Raw genomic sequence first — 16154 nt, 5'->3', positions numbered from 1 at the left:
CTGAGGGAAATGAAGTCTTTATTCACTAGAAGTTTTTAAAAGTCTCCTACTTACAGAGACATATACTTACGACAAAACAACTAAGTTTTAAAGTTCCTGAGTCCTGGGATAGTACGTGAATTGAAGTAAAAACTATGTTGGAAAATCTTAAGAGGTTGGGACTCAGCTCTCACATCACTCTTCTCATTGGGCAAAGCATAAGTTTTGTTTTCGTGTTGCTTTGCCTGTCTGTGAAGGTATAGCAATATCAGAAGTCCTCTGAGGTCTGGTCTAAGTCACCATGTTTTTAAGTAATAATTCAAAAAGGCTGAGATGTGTACTTTTTGGAGTTTGGTATCTTTTTAATAAAGCATTCTTTTTAAAGCAGCAGAATTTTCTCTCCAGTTTGTTTTATCATGCCTTTATCAAAAATTTTTTAAGTGTTTGGGGGCACAAACACCTTATGCTCTGCCCCAGTATCTCATATGTTGAAACATATAAACATGAAATTTTATGTTAATTTTTTAGAAAATCAGTCATTGCCTAAATGCACTATAGTTTGTGCTCACGTTAAGTTTCAGTGGCAGAATCTTCTTTCTGTGGTAGCCCATCATGAAATCTCTATTTGCTCTAATGTTTTTGTATTTGCCAGACAAAAGCTGGAGAGTGAGTTGGATAGAAATATAGAAACAGATGTACAGAAAAGGAGACGGAAAAGAACAAGGAGAGAAGGAGTAGGGGAGGATAGAAGGCTAGCTGCACTTGGAGAGCTGGGATGGGGAAGAGGAGAGAACAGGAAAAGAACACAGAGAATAGAGAAGGCGGAAGAAGGCTGGTAGGGGAATTGTTGACATAGAGAGAGAGGAAGGCCAGGGTTGGAGCTCTAGAAGGAAAAGAGTAGGAATGAGAAGTTATAGAGAACAAAGGTGGGTGGAGGGCACAGAGGCAGCTGGGGAGTAGACTCAGAGCTGGTGTATGTTATGTACCTGAGGAAGAGCCCAAAAGAAGAAGAAAACAAATGGGAGCCAATGGGGACAAGAAGCAAAATTTGGGAAACTGGGGGAAAGAGGAGGATGAGAGAGAGGGTGAGGACAGAAACAATACTAATCTAAATAAAGGTTTAATTCATCAGACACTAAAAAAGCTCAGCTCAAGAACTATCTGCCTTATCCGACAGAGTAGAGTGGAGGTGTAGGTGCATCGTGAGGAAAAAACATCAGGGGTTAGACTGATGGAGAAATTGGATGGTTGGGACATTTGACAATTGGCCAATTAAGGTTGATGGAAAACAACTTTTGTTCAATTAAGATAGAAAAGTTTTCAGAAACACTGAGTGTAATTGACATGAATTTAGTGATGAACAAAAAAATCTATCACTAATCTAAAATACTTCATGAACCTATTTAAACATGAGGCACAAGTTTGCCAAATGCTGAGACACTTAGATAGATGCACTTGGATACCTTAGAAAGCATCTCCATTCTTGGTCTGGAACATTCACAAGTGTGATATTGGCCTAATCAGTTCTACAGATGACTTTTTAATAAGGCTGATTGTTGAAGACTAACTTCTGGCTTTGTTTTCCTGATAGAAAATGTTAAAACTGTGTAACCTTAGACTTTTTAAAGGAATACATATATTATTACTGAAAGTAGTTAAAGGGAAAATTCACACTGTTCTCAGCTAGTAGTTTACTGTTATTTTTAGCTCATGTGTTTAAATGGATTGTCTATCAGGAAAAATAAGTTAAATATAAAATTTTTATTTGTTCTAATATTTTGCTGTAATTCTAAAGGCAATATGTAAAGGAGCTATGTAATAGTATATTTAGATACTACACAAATCTTCTGGACATTAATTTTAGTAATACTGATGTCCTATTTACTGAGCTGTGGTGGTTTTTATTTTGCTAATACTGGGTTAAAGCCCTTAATTTTCTAACATCATAAAGATTTTTTTTATCCTATTAAAGTCATCCATAGAATGCTTTTATAACCAGTTTTCCAAATAATATACCTATTTTTTAAACCCACCACTGGATACCCAGACTGAAACTGGGCTTTTCCCAATCTTGGCAATATTAGCAATGATGCTCATTTTCAGTATTGATGGCAACCCTGTAGGAGGCTTGACCATTCCAATTTTGATTTTATTTTTAAAGTGTGAACTTTCCAGAACCCTGAGCAAAATGAGTGCAGCGATTTTCTTTTTGTAGGACAAGAAGACAGAAGAGTTCTTCTCTGTGGTGACTACAGACTAGAGGAATGCTCTAGTGAGTTTCCACTTCAAGTAGTACCCACTCATAAGCCGGGGGGGCAGACCCTTCTGTCTAAACACATCTTTTATTTGTGTTCCAGCAGGTGCAACAGGTTCAGGTGTTTGCTGACGTCCAGTGTACAGTGAATCTGGTAGGCGGGGACCCTTACCTGAACCAGCCTGGTCCACTGGGAACTCAAAAACCCACGGCAGGACCACAGACCCCCCAGGCCCAGCAGAAGAGCCTCCTTCAGCAGCTACTGACTGAATAACCACTTTTAAAGGAATGTGAAATTTAAATAATAGACATACAGAGATATACAAATATATTATATATTTTTCTGAGATTTTTGATATCTCAATCTGCAGCCATTCTTCAGGTCGTAGCATTTGGAGCAAAAAAAAAAAAAAAAAGAAAAAAAAGTTCACTTTCGTTGGGAGATTGAGAGATGTTTTTGTTTCTTTCTTTGTAAAGGCCTTGGATATTGAAAAAATAACAAGGCAGAACAGTTGGACAATCTCTCTCTTGAGCCAAATTTAATTATTCTTATTTTTGTAATCAGTCATTGGCTTCTTATCTGGATGAAGGCTTTTGGAGGAGAACCAAAATGACAAGTTCCAAGGGGAAGATGAAGCTCCGCCTCCGCTGGCTCAGTCCTGACCCTGCCAAGGAAGAAGGGCCCAGTGGGGCTTTGCCTGTGCCCATCCACCAAAGGCTGTCACAATGTCTCTAAATCAGCAGCCCTCCCCTTCCCAACCAGGCAGCTTGTGTGTACAATCAGCTTCTTCTAGCAACTCTATATCTGTTGGCTTCAAGAGAATATTTTGCCTCCACATATGTACCCCTTCTCCTTTTTTTAAAGATGGATTTAAACCAAGATGCCTCCAGGAATGAGGACGAAATGAGTATATTCACAGAAGAATCCAAAAAATACAGTTTGGGGGAAAATGCAATAATTTTTGATGAGATGGTTGAAGGACAAGAAGCGAGCTATGTCAATTATTGTAGATACAATTTTCTGATTAAATCTGGACAAAAGGCAGCCTGTTCTTTCTGCTTTTATTGTATTAACAGCTGAGGTAGCTAAAGTTATTTAAAATAAAATTAAATTTATGATCCAGTAGCTTATTTTTCCCTTTAAATCTCACTGTAAATATATTTGATTTCTTGTAGAAATTGATTTCCTTCTGTTTAATTTTATGGTTTTATTATCCTACTCTTGATTTTTCTAAATTTCTGTGTGTGAAATATAACACTGATTGAATTGCAGTTACATTTGGCTAGTAATATTTCATTATTTTAATAACTGTGACGCCATGTATGGATTTAGTTTGGGTTTTACATCAAAATGCCACTGCCAGAAAGAGCTGTTCCAGATGAGCTAGAGCATACTGCCCTAGAGTGTCCCTGGGATCATCTAACTTGAGAGCAGTGCAAGGAATTATCACCAGAAGTGCACAGGCTACTTGTACAGAGAAAAATTAATACTCAAAGAAAATCTTCTTCTTTTTTTTTTTTTTTTTTAGATTGACTTTGGGAATTTGAATTTTCATCAGTGCAAATATAAATCTCTCTATTCCTGCTCTGAGGCTAATTGATACCATATTTTCCCTTTGTGTCTTGTCACTCTGCCACGTCTTGTCTCATCCTGGCCTCTGAGTCAAGGACCCAGTGAACTGACTTTCTAGTTCTAGAAGTGCCACTGAAAGGCCAGGAAAGCTTGAGAAAGGTATTCTGGAAGAAGCAAAGGTAGACCCCCATCACTCGCCTTTACTGCACCCCTGGGCCTGTGAACGATGACAACATCTGACATTGTGCACCAGCTACCTCTGCTTCCATGGCAGAGAAAAGGCGATAAGAACTAACAATGGAAGAGGAGCACGGACTCAGACATCAAGGAAGAAGCCATTTTCCCAGGTCCTCCTTTCTGCATCTCACCACCCCTAGTTACAAGTAACTCCATTGAACAGCATCTATTCAGAACCTGTACCGAATAAAAAGATTGATGGAAGGGCTCAAGTGGGTAGCAGCTATTGAAACAGAAACAGGACACTCAGTTACAAACATTCTCTCTTTTAGTTTTTCAGAAAAATGCATCCCTGATTTAATTCATTCCCAGCTTGAAAGCCCAGCCATATTATGCTAGTCCCTCCCAAACTGTTCTAGGAGGTCATTTCTGTTTTGTTTGTGATATTTAGACGTGCAGACTTCAGGAAGTTCACCTTTAACTTCAGCATTCCAGATGAAGTTTCCTGACTCAGTACTTTTGCATAAGGAACTTAAAAAAAAAAAAAAGTGGTAAGGAAAATTGGAGATGCTAATATCCTCCCCCATCCCAACTGCACCTTAAAGTATGCATGTCACCTTCAAGGTTTTATAATTGCACTGTTTGTTTTATGTATGTACAGATTAAAATTATTGCTACATTTGAGGAAAATAAAATTGCTTGCTTCTATGTAATTCCTGTCATTCCACAGGAAATTCACTTGTCCAGCTACTGAATAGATGGGTTGCCTCTTCTTTTACAGGGAAGAAATGAAACCTACATCCTGCAGGAATTGTCAAAACCCAAAATGACTAACTATAATTAAAGGATAATAAAAGAAAGGATCCCTGAAGCTAAAGCTCCTTGAAGTCACCCTAATAAGAACCAGCCCAGTGAAATTTGAGAAGGTCCCAGTGAAGCTGAGATAGTAGGCTGTGAGGAAATGCTAACTCTGGCCACTTGTCTGATGATTAAACACTCTGGTCCTACTGTTTCTTGACCTAGGAGATCTGGTCCAGGCAGCACTTCTTAGCCACAGGATAACATCTCTCCCACAATCATTGGTTTTTACACACTAACATTTATTATTATTATGCAGATGTTGAATCTTACTTGAGGAGGCTCTTTCTTGACAATGCATTTTATGAAAATTAGGCCCTGTTTCTTGTTTGTGTGTTTTTAAGGCAACTAGGTTCACCAACACTTGGCCAAGTAGGGCCGGCCAGGGTAAGGAGGGTGAGCAAATGTGATTCTAGAGGGAGGGGAGGGAGTTTATCGCACACACATTCCTACGCATAACTACACACAGATTTGGTAGCTGTTGTCTCAAATTATACTTTTGGGAGAACAGAACCTTTTTTCCAAAAGTCAGGATAAGGTAAAAAAAGATACTTAGGTGAGGCTGAACATTGATTTAAATTTATCCTAAGGTAGGGGTGTGAAGGCCATTAGAAAAACAAATAGTAATAAGTGAGGAAAAAGTGAGGTTGATATAGAACTTCATCTTCTTTATGGTTTTGCCTAGAGTAGTTTCCATACTTAGAAACTGTCTCCTGGGCCCTAAGAATCAAAGAAAAAGAAAGGACAGTTGTCTGTTTACAAAGGAAGTCGTGCTTATTTCCTTGTTGACATTAACTGCTCTTCCCAGAAGAGCTGCTCCACTTGGATAAAGTGAATAATTCAGAGCAAGCTCAATCCTTGACCATTCCTGTACCTCTGAAGAAGATCTTGATGATTTAATTAGGCCCATAAATTTTTTTTATTGGAGAAAACTGCCAAAGGAAGCATTCCTCCATACAGAACCTTTTCTGCCAGCACTAAATTAGTTTTCTTTTTATACTTTATATTCATTGCCACAAGAGCTCTTAACAAGATTGAAGAAACGCAAAGCTCTGGCCTCACTCAACACATTTTATTGTCTTTATCCAAGGCACTAAGGATGTGGAAGGATCCAGACAGATGTGAACCCTGCCCTCCCAGAGCTTATATTTACATGGGGGTACTTACATAGCTATAATCACAATTGGATTAAATGATATAAAGGAGAATTAGAAGTTGCTTTGTGAGTGAGACCTTGTCTGGAGAGTGAAAGGTTTCCTTGAGGAAGAAATGGCATTTGAAGTGAGGTTTGCAAGATGGGGAGGAAGTAGCTCAGTGAAGAGCAGGCTGAGAATTCTGAGGACTGGCACGTGTGAAGGAGGGCCCGGAGGCAAGAAGGAGCCCCAGAGAGCTGCTCTTCTAAACTGTTAACCAGTGTTCTGAGTTCTCAAACATGTTATTAGAATTATGTTACCTGGTGGGCTGCAAAGTAATTTAAATCAGCCTTTGGCTCCAGGAGGGACATGAACGGGCTTTGGGATCCTCACTTGGAAATTGTGCCAGCCAGTAGCTAAGGTCTCTTCCATAACTAGCCCTAACCAGCCAGAAGTGCAGGCTTTTATAGCTTTTACATAATCTGTTGGAGCTGATGAGAATAATTTTAAAAATTCAGGGAAAATCAATTTGCACTGTAACATTTCTAAGGTGCTTTTAGGTACATTATCTCATTTAATCCCCTGCAGTCCTTCGAGAGAGTTGTAAAGAGAAAGGTCAGGACACAAACACTGTCTTTCAGTAGAATTGGGACTGGAACCAACTCTTCTAATTCCAAATTCTGGATTAACTATCCTGGACTATATGATTTAGGATGCATTTGGAGTCTGCAGACTTTAAGCTCATTGTGTGACCTTAGGCAATGCTTTTTTACAGGAAATAACTTTTAAAAGCAGGCTTTGAAAAGAGGCCTGAGAACTCACAGGCTGAGAAGAGAGCACCTGGCCCCTTCTCTGGAGGCAGTCAGAGAACCTGACCTTTGGAAGCCTAAAAGAGGGTGAGCTTTGGCATGAAGTCAGCAGGTGTCCCGATACAGTTTTGGGAGAGGCATTCTGTCCCTGCGTATCTTAACAGAAAATGAAGGAGGGGCTCCATGAAACTGCAGTGTCATCCCCTTAGCTTAAAAGAACTTTGGAAAATATGGGTTCCTTGTGGGGCAGGTATAAAACGACTGGCAGAGGACCCCTTTTGTGAGGTAAAAAATTTGGTTTCTTGGAGCGGATCATGGAAGCATTCACTTTTCTCTAACTCTTGATCCTTTTGCAGACAACGAATCTTTCTTTTATGCTGGAGTTTAGCTCTGGTCTAATCATTTGTGCTTATCTCAGAACTTTGGTAGTTTGTGCAACCAGCAGAACTAAACAGTGTCTAGAGGTATTTGTAGCAAACCCAAGACATTGGCTTGAGAAAAGAAGAATTAAAATGTTAAAAGGAATAATTTCTATTTCATCAGGTTTTCCTCCCGCTCCAATGCCCAGAGGTCCTAAGGTACAGAATAAAACAAAAAACTTTAGACCAAGTTTTCAGTACTTATGACATTTTTGATGAGCTGTTGCAGTACAGACACTGTGATAGGAAGTGTGGGAAGTACAGAGACACTTGCCTGAAGCTGCCTCCTTCCTAATAATGGAGATTATTACAATCAGTTAAATACTTTCCAGGCAATATGCTAGACTAATACTCTTGTGCTAATAATTTCTTAGTTTGTACAGCACATTCACATACAGTATGTCATTTGATCTTCAAAATCCTATGAAGCAATTAGAATAGGTCATAGTGCCGTCTTACAGATGGTGAAACTGAAGCTCAGATGAATGGTCAGGTGGCTGGTAAGTGCCAGACCCAAGAGTCTATCCTTGGGTTTTGTGATGAAGCCTGCCGTTGTTTCCACTGCCCAATTCAACTATTAAAGATAAAAGCACCCTTAGACAGTGACACATAGAGACTAGGAATCCTGATGAGTTAAGAGTTTTTCTCTAGAATTCAATTTCCTTAAAAGCTTATAGGGGTTTCCATTTTGAAAATAAAACCTGGGCACTAATTTTGAATGTGTTAAAGTACTGATTTTTTTTTTTTTTGTATTTTAAACTTGTGTGAGGGTAATAGTTCTCAAGCAAGTCCCTTACTCTCGCTGAACAATTTCATCTTTTCCTTTGAACCCAGTACTGCTTACATTTATATGCATCTAAAGTCCACTCTTCTAGCCAAGATCTCTCTTCAAGATCCAGTCTCTAATTTCCAACTGGTGAACATTACCACGTGGATGGCTCCCACCCCACACTCAGCACCTCAAACTTAAGCCCCAAACCAAACAACTTATCTCCCCACAAACAGCTTCTTTGTCCCTTACCTGAATTAGTTGTACCATCATTCCGTTAGTGGTCCTTTTCAACAACTGCCTCCTACTCAAATTACCGAATTGCAAAAAGTTGTCTTTTGTAATGCCTCGGAGCTGTCTTCTCTTTTCTAAGCCTATTGATCAGAGATCGAATTCCAGACTCTTTATGGTGGGGGTGATTATAGTAACTACCTTCATGCCTTTTACATTCATCCATCACACCATCATCAGAGAAGTCTCTCTAAACACAACCTTCAAAATCTGTTGGTGACTAATTCTTGCCAATTGTTGACCTGAAATCTACCAGCCTTTTAAGCTTCATGGCCCTCTACACCCTCTCTAAACAAATGATCCTGCCACACTGATCTGGTCTTTATTCTTGGATTCACTATTTGTGTTCCCACTTCCATTGCCACATTCATTCTCTTCCCCCCAACCCGTAATGCTCCTCCTTTCTCCTCACTACTCATCCTTCATGGCTTCCATTTATTTTTTTGAATTTTTGAATTTTATTTTTTTATACAGCAGGTTCTTATTAGTTATCCATTTTATACGTATTAGTGTCTACATGTCAATCCCGGTCTCCCAATTCATCCCACCCCCACCACCCCCACCGCCACTTTCCCACTTTGGTGTCTATACGTTTGTTCTCTACATCTGTGTCTCTATTTTCTGCTCATGGCTTCAGTTTAGATGCCCTTTCCAAGAAGTCCTCCCTGGACCCCACACTTAGATTAGTCCCCTCTTCTGTACTGGCTTGTGCAGTGTCGGGGCCTCCATTTGGCACTTGGCTATATGTACGTGTTTCTCTCCACCAGATTGTAAGCTTCTTAAAGAAGAGGGTCACATCTCTCTTTCTTCCCCCTCTCAGTGCCTTCCACATAGTAGGCTCTCAACTGCTGATTGAAGAAATAGATGCAGAAGCAGTATTTTAAATAAGGGAAACGAGCTGATAGACCAGGTGCTGAGTTGTCTTCCTAGAGTCTGGATTGTTAAGCTAATGGAAGGTTGCAAAGTATCCAAGAGTTCAAGACAAGATCATGATTCTATCATGATGATTGTTTCTTTTTTTAATGAAATGTGAGCCTCTACATATTTGGAGAATTTACAGAACATTAGCAGTTATCTTTATTACTTCCATTTTTTTAAGGACCGTGTCTAAAAACAATTAATGCACATATAAGTTACTCAAAAGTAGTACTTCATTATTTACATGCTCAAGCTTTATATTTATCGATGATACATGCTGCTGTTAAACCCTTTACTTTCCTCAGAAATTACTTCCCCACTGAAGATCAGCTGATTGGATTGACTACACTTAATGAGAAAATAGAAAAAGACAGATCAGGAGAGACAGTCCCTTCTGGTTTTCCTTCCCAGAGTGAGTATATAGAATGTCCTACTAATCTTTCACCTACAATATAATGCCACTGAGAAGTGATTCATGATGACATTGAACAAGAATAAGATGGCTTTTTGTGAAATTTCTAATTGGCCTTTAAAACCAGTGCCTCTGGAAACTGAGTGACTTAACTTGGTACGTAGACAGATGGGAAAGGTCAATGAGCAGGAAGACCTTCCTCTAACAGAACAAATGTCCTACCTGGAATTTTCCTTATACCTGAAGAGCCAGCCCTGCTCAGTTCTGCCTTGTTTGTTTTCAAATCTAAAGTAATTTATCATACACCTGCCTGTACTAAATTTTAGGCTGCATATTTCCTATTCATTGTCCTTTTTAACTTGCAAACTTTTATAAAATAGGTATTAATTTTTTAAAATTAGCTTTTCTTTTTAACATTCTTCTGATGTTAGCAATTGTGTTTTAAATGATAATTACTTAGTAAGCTAGACTTTAAAGTTCAACAAAAACCAACTGGGAAAAAGGCTCTACATAGAAAATGCTCTGTTTAAAGACTCGTGCACGTCTAAGCCTCGGCTTTAAAATTTCATCCTATCTTCTCTTGAAAACTTTTTTAAAGCTTTTTAAGAACATTTTCACGTGTATGTGAAAGTAGCAAGATTAGTATAAGGGACTAGTTCTAGGTTTTCAAATCAGCCTTTGATATGTAATTTTTATAACCCCAGATAAAGAGGTGACTTCAGTCACTCTTTCCACGTCAAAAAGTAAGTTGTAGTTAGTCTTGGGAATCTTTAGACTTAAGGGTTTGTCTTTTAAAACATTGCACAATAGCTACTTTAAAGAATGAATATTTTTAATGTAATAGTAATAACAACATATATATTTTCAGTCAACAGTTATTCATTTAATACCTAGTATTTCCCAGGCACTATTCCAGGCACTGGGGCTACATCCATGAAGAAAATGAAAATCCTTGCCCTCATGGAGCTTGCATTCTAACGAAGCTTGACTGACAAATGAACAAAATATGTGGTGTGCCAGAAGATTAGTGCTATGAAGAAAAATTAAGTAGGGAAGGAGGGATAGAGAACACTACTGGAGGAGAGTGGTTGCAGTTTAAAACAGGAAAGTCAGGTCTTCAGAGAAGGGGACATTTGAGTGAAAATATGGAGAAAGAGCTTTCTAGGCAGAGGTGCAAAAGTCTTGAGGCTGGAGCAGAGTGAATGCAGAGAATTGTAGGAGATGAGGTCAAAGAGGTAATGAGGGCCAGGATGGTGTAGGGCCCTATAGACCAATGTAAGAACTTTGGCTTTTACTCTGAGATGGTGAGCCATTGGAGGATTTTAAGCAGGGGAGTGACCTGATCTCACTTGGGTTTTGGAAGGATCACTCGGGATTTTGTGTTGCACATAGTTGTGGAGAAGGCAAATGCAGAAGCAGGTAGACCTGTAGGAGCCTATTGTAATAGTACAGCTGCGAGAAGATGAGTCAGACCAGAATTGTAGCAGTGGAAATTGTGAGAAGTGGTGAGGTTCTGGGTGTATTTTGAAAGTAGAGACAACAGTATTTGCTGACATATCAGATGTGGAGTGAGAGAAGAATCAAAAACAACTCCAAGGTTCTTGGCCTGAGCAAACTGGAAGGAAGGAATTTCCATTAACAGAGATGGGGAAAAGAGGCAGGTTTAATTTACTTTCTGTCATGATAAGTTTGAGATTCCTGTTAGACATCCAAGAGGAGGAGATGTCAAATCTATTGGATACAGAGGCGGCTGAAATTTAGGGAGTAGTTGGGGCTAAAGATACAAATTTGGAAGTCATCAGTATATAAATTGGCTTTTAAAGCTAGGAGACTGAAAGGTAACTGGAACCCAGGTCTCTTAACTAGGCCATCTCCCTCATATTAAATAATCATGCCAAAGTAGGGTTTATTCCAGGAACAAAGATGGTTCAGTATTTGAAGTCTTACACTGCAAATCACCACAGTAACAATGGAGAAAACCCATATGATCATCTCAGTAAATGAAAAAAAAAACACACATATGAATTTTTTAGATTTAGCAAAGCAGTGGCAGAAGGGAGCTTCCTTAATCTGATACAAAGAATTTGCTGAAATTTTCAACAAATTAACATACCTAACAGTGAAGATTCAAAAGCATTCCCATTGCAGTCAATAATAGCAAGTCAGGGATACCTATGAACACGGCTAGTATTCTACTACAGGTCCTAGCCAGTGCAAGGACCTGAACTGACCTCTCCATAATGCAATAAAATGAGAAAAAACATTGAGTATAATGATTGCATTGAAAGAGACTAAATTGTCTGTGGTGGTGATAGATATATAGTGCTTTTGTAGGGTATTGTTTAAATTGATCCTTAAATTTGAATTGATTAATTCCTGTTAGGAATTATTCACAGATAAGGAAACTGAAGCAAAATTGCATAGCCATAAGTAGCAGAGTTCAGCCTTAATCTTAAGTCTTCTGGGACTGTCCTCTGCCTTGCTCTTTCTGTTTATACCATAAGGAAGTAACACCATATTGCTTACGGCTCAATTTTCATTTTGTAAGCACATCATCAGTCTTGTGCCATTATTTCACACAGCTTCCTTACTGATGTCCCAGCTTTCCTCCCCATTCCCAGCAAATACATCTTGTACCTGTTGCCAGAACAGTCTTCCTCTTGGATCATTAGTACTTCTTCAGAATTCCTTACATCCAATGCTGAGGAGGAGGTGGAATGCCTTATCCCCACTTCTTCCTTTACAGAGTGAGTTTAATAAACATAATCCTATGGAGTCTGTTGTTCCACTCCTTGTTCTTCTTCATGCAGTTTGAATGAATAGCCTAGTTGGTGGCTGATTGCTTTTGGTCCATGTTTCTCGTTTGGGTGGAACTAATCAAAGCTTGATAGATTGAATGTGGGGGATTTATTCTCTCTCTCTCTCTTCTCCACGTGACCAGTAGGAAGGAGCAACTTTCGTGAGTCTCAGGACAGGAAATTAGCAAGCCCATTCAGGCTATCACACAAAGCTCTATCATCTAAGCTATGGATAATAAAAGTGATATTTTGCTTTGTCACCTGCTTTTCATCTTATTTCTCAAAAGCCTAGGTTCAGGGCTTCCCTGGTGGTGCAGTGGTTGAGAGTCCGCCTGCCGATGCAGGGGACACGGGTTCGTGCCCCGGTCCGGGAAGATCCCACATGCCGCGGAGCGGCTGGGCCCGTGAGCCATGGCCGCTGAGCCTGTGCGTCCGGAGCCTGTGCTCCGCAACAGGAGAGGCCACAACAGTGAGAGGCCCGCGTACCGCAAAAAAAATAAAAAATAAAAAAACCTAGGTTCAGAACTTGGGTGCCACTTTTTTGGCCCTTGCAAAGCCCCCAAAGCTAAAACTTAGGCCAGCTTTTAAGACCTACCATATCTAGATCTCAAAGTAGAGGAGAAGCTGGGGCTGTGCTAACTTGCCCTCAGAGGACAGCTAAAACTTGTGAGGTCATAGTAGCCGAGGGCAGTGGTTCGTGGTTCTCAGCCATTTTTCCACACTGACGCCTTCTCGTCAGTAACAGTGGTTCACCACTGCCATTATTCTCAACCAGGAAGCAGTGCACACCCGTAGGATGGCACCTCAGAACCTGTGGGGAAGATATGTTGATTAAACGACAATAAAATGAGACTTTAGCATGGCCCCCTAGGGGAGCCCTCTGCGTTCTGCCAGCCCCGTGAGAAGCAACGACCTAGGTGCTGATCCTCGGCTTTACAAGCTCAGAAGCTCAATTTTGTCAGCTCATCCACTTATAATTGGTCCCTAGAGTATTGAGTCACACAGCTCATAGTCACAGGAGACTGATTTATAATCCAGAATGTCAATTAACCAATATATAATGGAAGATACAGCTTCCCAGCGCTTGAACTCCTCGTGACCCCTTTTCAAACCACTCTCTAACTAGTATCTAGATGGCTGAAAATCAGACGAGTAACCAGCTCTGAGAGGTTAAGAGAAAATTGACTGACAAAAGGCCTGATTTTCAATCCCAGTCCTGCCACTGACTTTGATCTTGGGCAAGTCAAAGCCTTTCTGAATCAGTAACCTTGAGACAAGACTGCCTGCATCACAAAACTGTCAGGATTGATTAACACATATGGAAGCACTTTGTTCATAATAAAATATTTTTTCACATGTAAGAAACTTAGCAAAGCATAGGAGACTCTTTTTCAAGGATTTGTCACCTATTCTAGGTCTTGCAGCACAGACTTTGCTCCATTGGAGGATCCGTTTTTTGTAAATTTGGTATACAAGGCCAGATACAGTGTACTTAGTGCCAGATTCTTCCTCTCCATCTTGACTCCTTCCTGTAAGCACATCATACACTATCCTAATGTGTTGATTGTAAATCACACACATTTATCGTACACTTTTTAGGTTGCCTGCCTCCTGGGACCAGGCTGCTTCTAGATAACACCAGAGTTTCCGATTCAGTAGGTCTGGGATAGGGCCTGAGAATTTATATTTCTAATAAGTACCCAAGTGATGCTGATCTAGGGACTATGCTTTGAGAACAGCTGATCTAGTTCAGATGATAATGAGCTTAGCTGATTCTAATAAGAAAATCTGCCACTTCCCTGCTACTGTCTTGTTCTCACTTGGGTCAGCACATGAGTGCCTGTCCTTTCCTCACTTGGGTAGAAATTTATGCTATTTGTGCTCCCTGCTTTAGGGATTTACCAGAGCGTTATTTCCCAGGTGTGTAGACACTCATCTCTCTCTGGCTTTCTCACTGTCTTACTGCAGAATTTGAATTTTAAAAAATACGTTAAAAAAAAATACAGTGTCATTTGGAAACGTTTTCCTAATTGTCTTGAATGGAAGTAGCAGGGAGTGGATGGCATCACTCCCTAGCAGAAAAGGAATTAGACTGGCTTACATGACTCATGGCTTTCCCTTAAGGAAAGCTCCTTAAGGGCCATGTCTTATATTTTTATGCTCAGGTTCTAACACCAAGTGCCCCGGCATTGTTCCAAGGGATTTGTACATACTGACACATCTAATCCACAGAGCACTCCTGTAAATCCCTGTTGTACAGATGAAGGTCCTGGGGCTCAGGTAACTTGAGTGAAGTGACTTGCCCAAGTTCACACAGCTGAAATATGCGAGAGCCAGGATTTGGACTCAGGCTGTTTGCTACCAGGGTCTGAACTTTAACCACTATGTTATGCCATGTAATACAGTGCTCAGTAAGTTTGTTCAGTGTTATGAAAGGCTATGTGCTTCCCGCTTCGTAGAAGAAAATTAAGTCAACAGGTATTTCTTCCACTATAAACTCATGTATATTCATACCTTTTCCCCACTTCTTTTCTTCTAGTCTCAGAAAAGGTTTCTCTCTCTCTCTCTATTCAAGGCCTGTCCTTCCTTATGCCCTTGACCCTACCACTTCTCATTTTTTCCTGAACTTCTTTTAAAGGTTATTCCATTTAGTAACTTCAGTCTCTCTTCTCCTTCTCCTCCTTCTCACCTATTAACTTGCTCAAGCGTCTAAGTAAATTCCCCTTTGGGACCCAGCATTCACCTTTCCAGCCCCCACTGTCCTCTCTCCTCCCATTCAAGCTTCTTAAAATAGTCCCCACCTCTTACCTCCCCTCCCATTCTTGTCGGTAGGTTCCAATCTGATTCCCACCTCATATACTATTTAAACTGCTTTCACCAAGTTAATCAACATATTCCCAATTGCTAAATGTTTTCATTTCTTATTTAGTGAAATTCTGTGCTGCCCTTGATTGCTCTCTCCCCCTTGAGACTCTGTTCACTTGGGTTCCTGGGGTTGGTTCTGCCCTCAGCACTCTACCAATTCTCCCTGGGAGACCCTATCAACTCTCCTAGTTTCAAGTGACCATCTCTTATAAAGGAAAATCTTCCTATCTAGTAGCTTGGCAGTCTTGGTATCTAGAGGATGGGGGGAAGTGTACCCATTTTACCTTGTACATTTCTCTCTGTATTAATATCTATATATCTGTCTTCTCACTAGATTCTTCATTACCTGAGGGCAAAAACTTTTATTCACCTTTGTATCCTCAGCTCTTAGTACAGCCTGCCACAGTAGACATGCAACAGATATCTGTTGAACAAATGACCCTTTATAAACTTTGCTTCACAGATGTCCAAACAATTTCAGTAGATGTCTCCAAATGTTTATAGAAATATTTTAAGCACTCAACAGTGTTATAATAGATGTTCAGAGAAGGGAGCTATCATTTTTGGCTGCGTAAGACTTTGTGACAGTGATAGCACTTGAGCCACAAAGTTTCAGTCCAGAGGCAGGAAAGGGAGGGGGAGAGTACTAACATTCGACTCCCAGGCCAGAGACTAGAGGGCAGCAACTGGAGTCTTCATTGATACATCAAGTTTGGATCAGGGAATAGAAGATTCACCTAAAAAGGTAGGTAGGAAATATAAACGTGGAGGGCCTGAGGGCTAAGCTAAGGAATCTTGACTTTATTCCTGGGCAAGTTGGAGCCTATACTGAAAAGGGTGCTCAGTGATCCTATCAATATATGAACCTGGTGGCAGAACGCTTGCTGCCTTGTAACCAG

The 16154-nt window shown here is 40.1% G+C and overlaps 1 protein-coding gene across 8 annotated transcripts in view; it reads left to right on the top strand.

The window, feature by feature from the left end:
• Positions 1-4691, top strand: part of NCOA1 (nuclear receptor coactivator 1) — a 262175-nt gene extending 257484 nt beyond the window's left edge. For 5 of the 8 annotated variants that reach the window (XM_049695689.1, XM_033425290.2, XM_049695688.1 and 2 more), the window contains one exon: positions 2337-4691. In XM_049695689.1, coding sequence (XP_049551646.1) covers positions 2337-2507 — 171 coding nt within the window. In that variant the 3' untranslated portion in view covers positions 2508-4691. Of the gene's footprint in view, positions 1-2194; positions 2252-2336 lie in introns of all 8 variants that reach the window. The other 3 variants (XM_033425293.2, XM_004268090.4, XM_004268089.4) reach the window with 3 other exon arrangements.
• The last annotated feature ends 11463 nt before the right edge of the window (positions 4692-16154 follow it).

Source organism: Orcinus orca, chromosome 13 (assembly GCF_937001465.1).
Source record: "Orcinus orca chromosome 13, mOrcOrc1.1, whole genome shotgun sequence".
Classification (NCBI taxonomy): domain Eukaryota; kingdom Metazoa; phylum Chordata; class Mammalia; order Artiodactyla; family Delphinidae; genus Orcinus; species Orcinus orca.
Note: the sequence above shows the minus strand (reverse complement) of the source record. Positions and strands in the feature narration are given on the sequence as shown.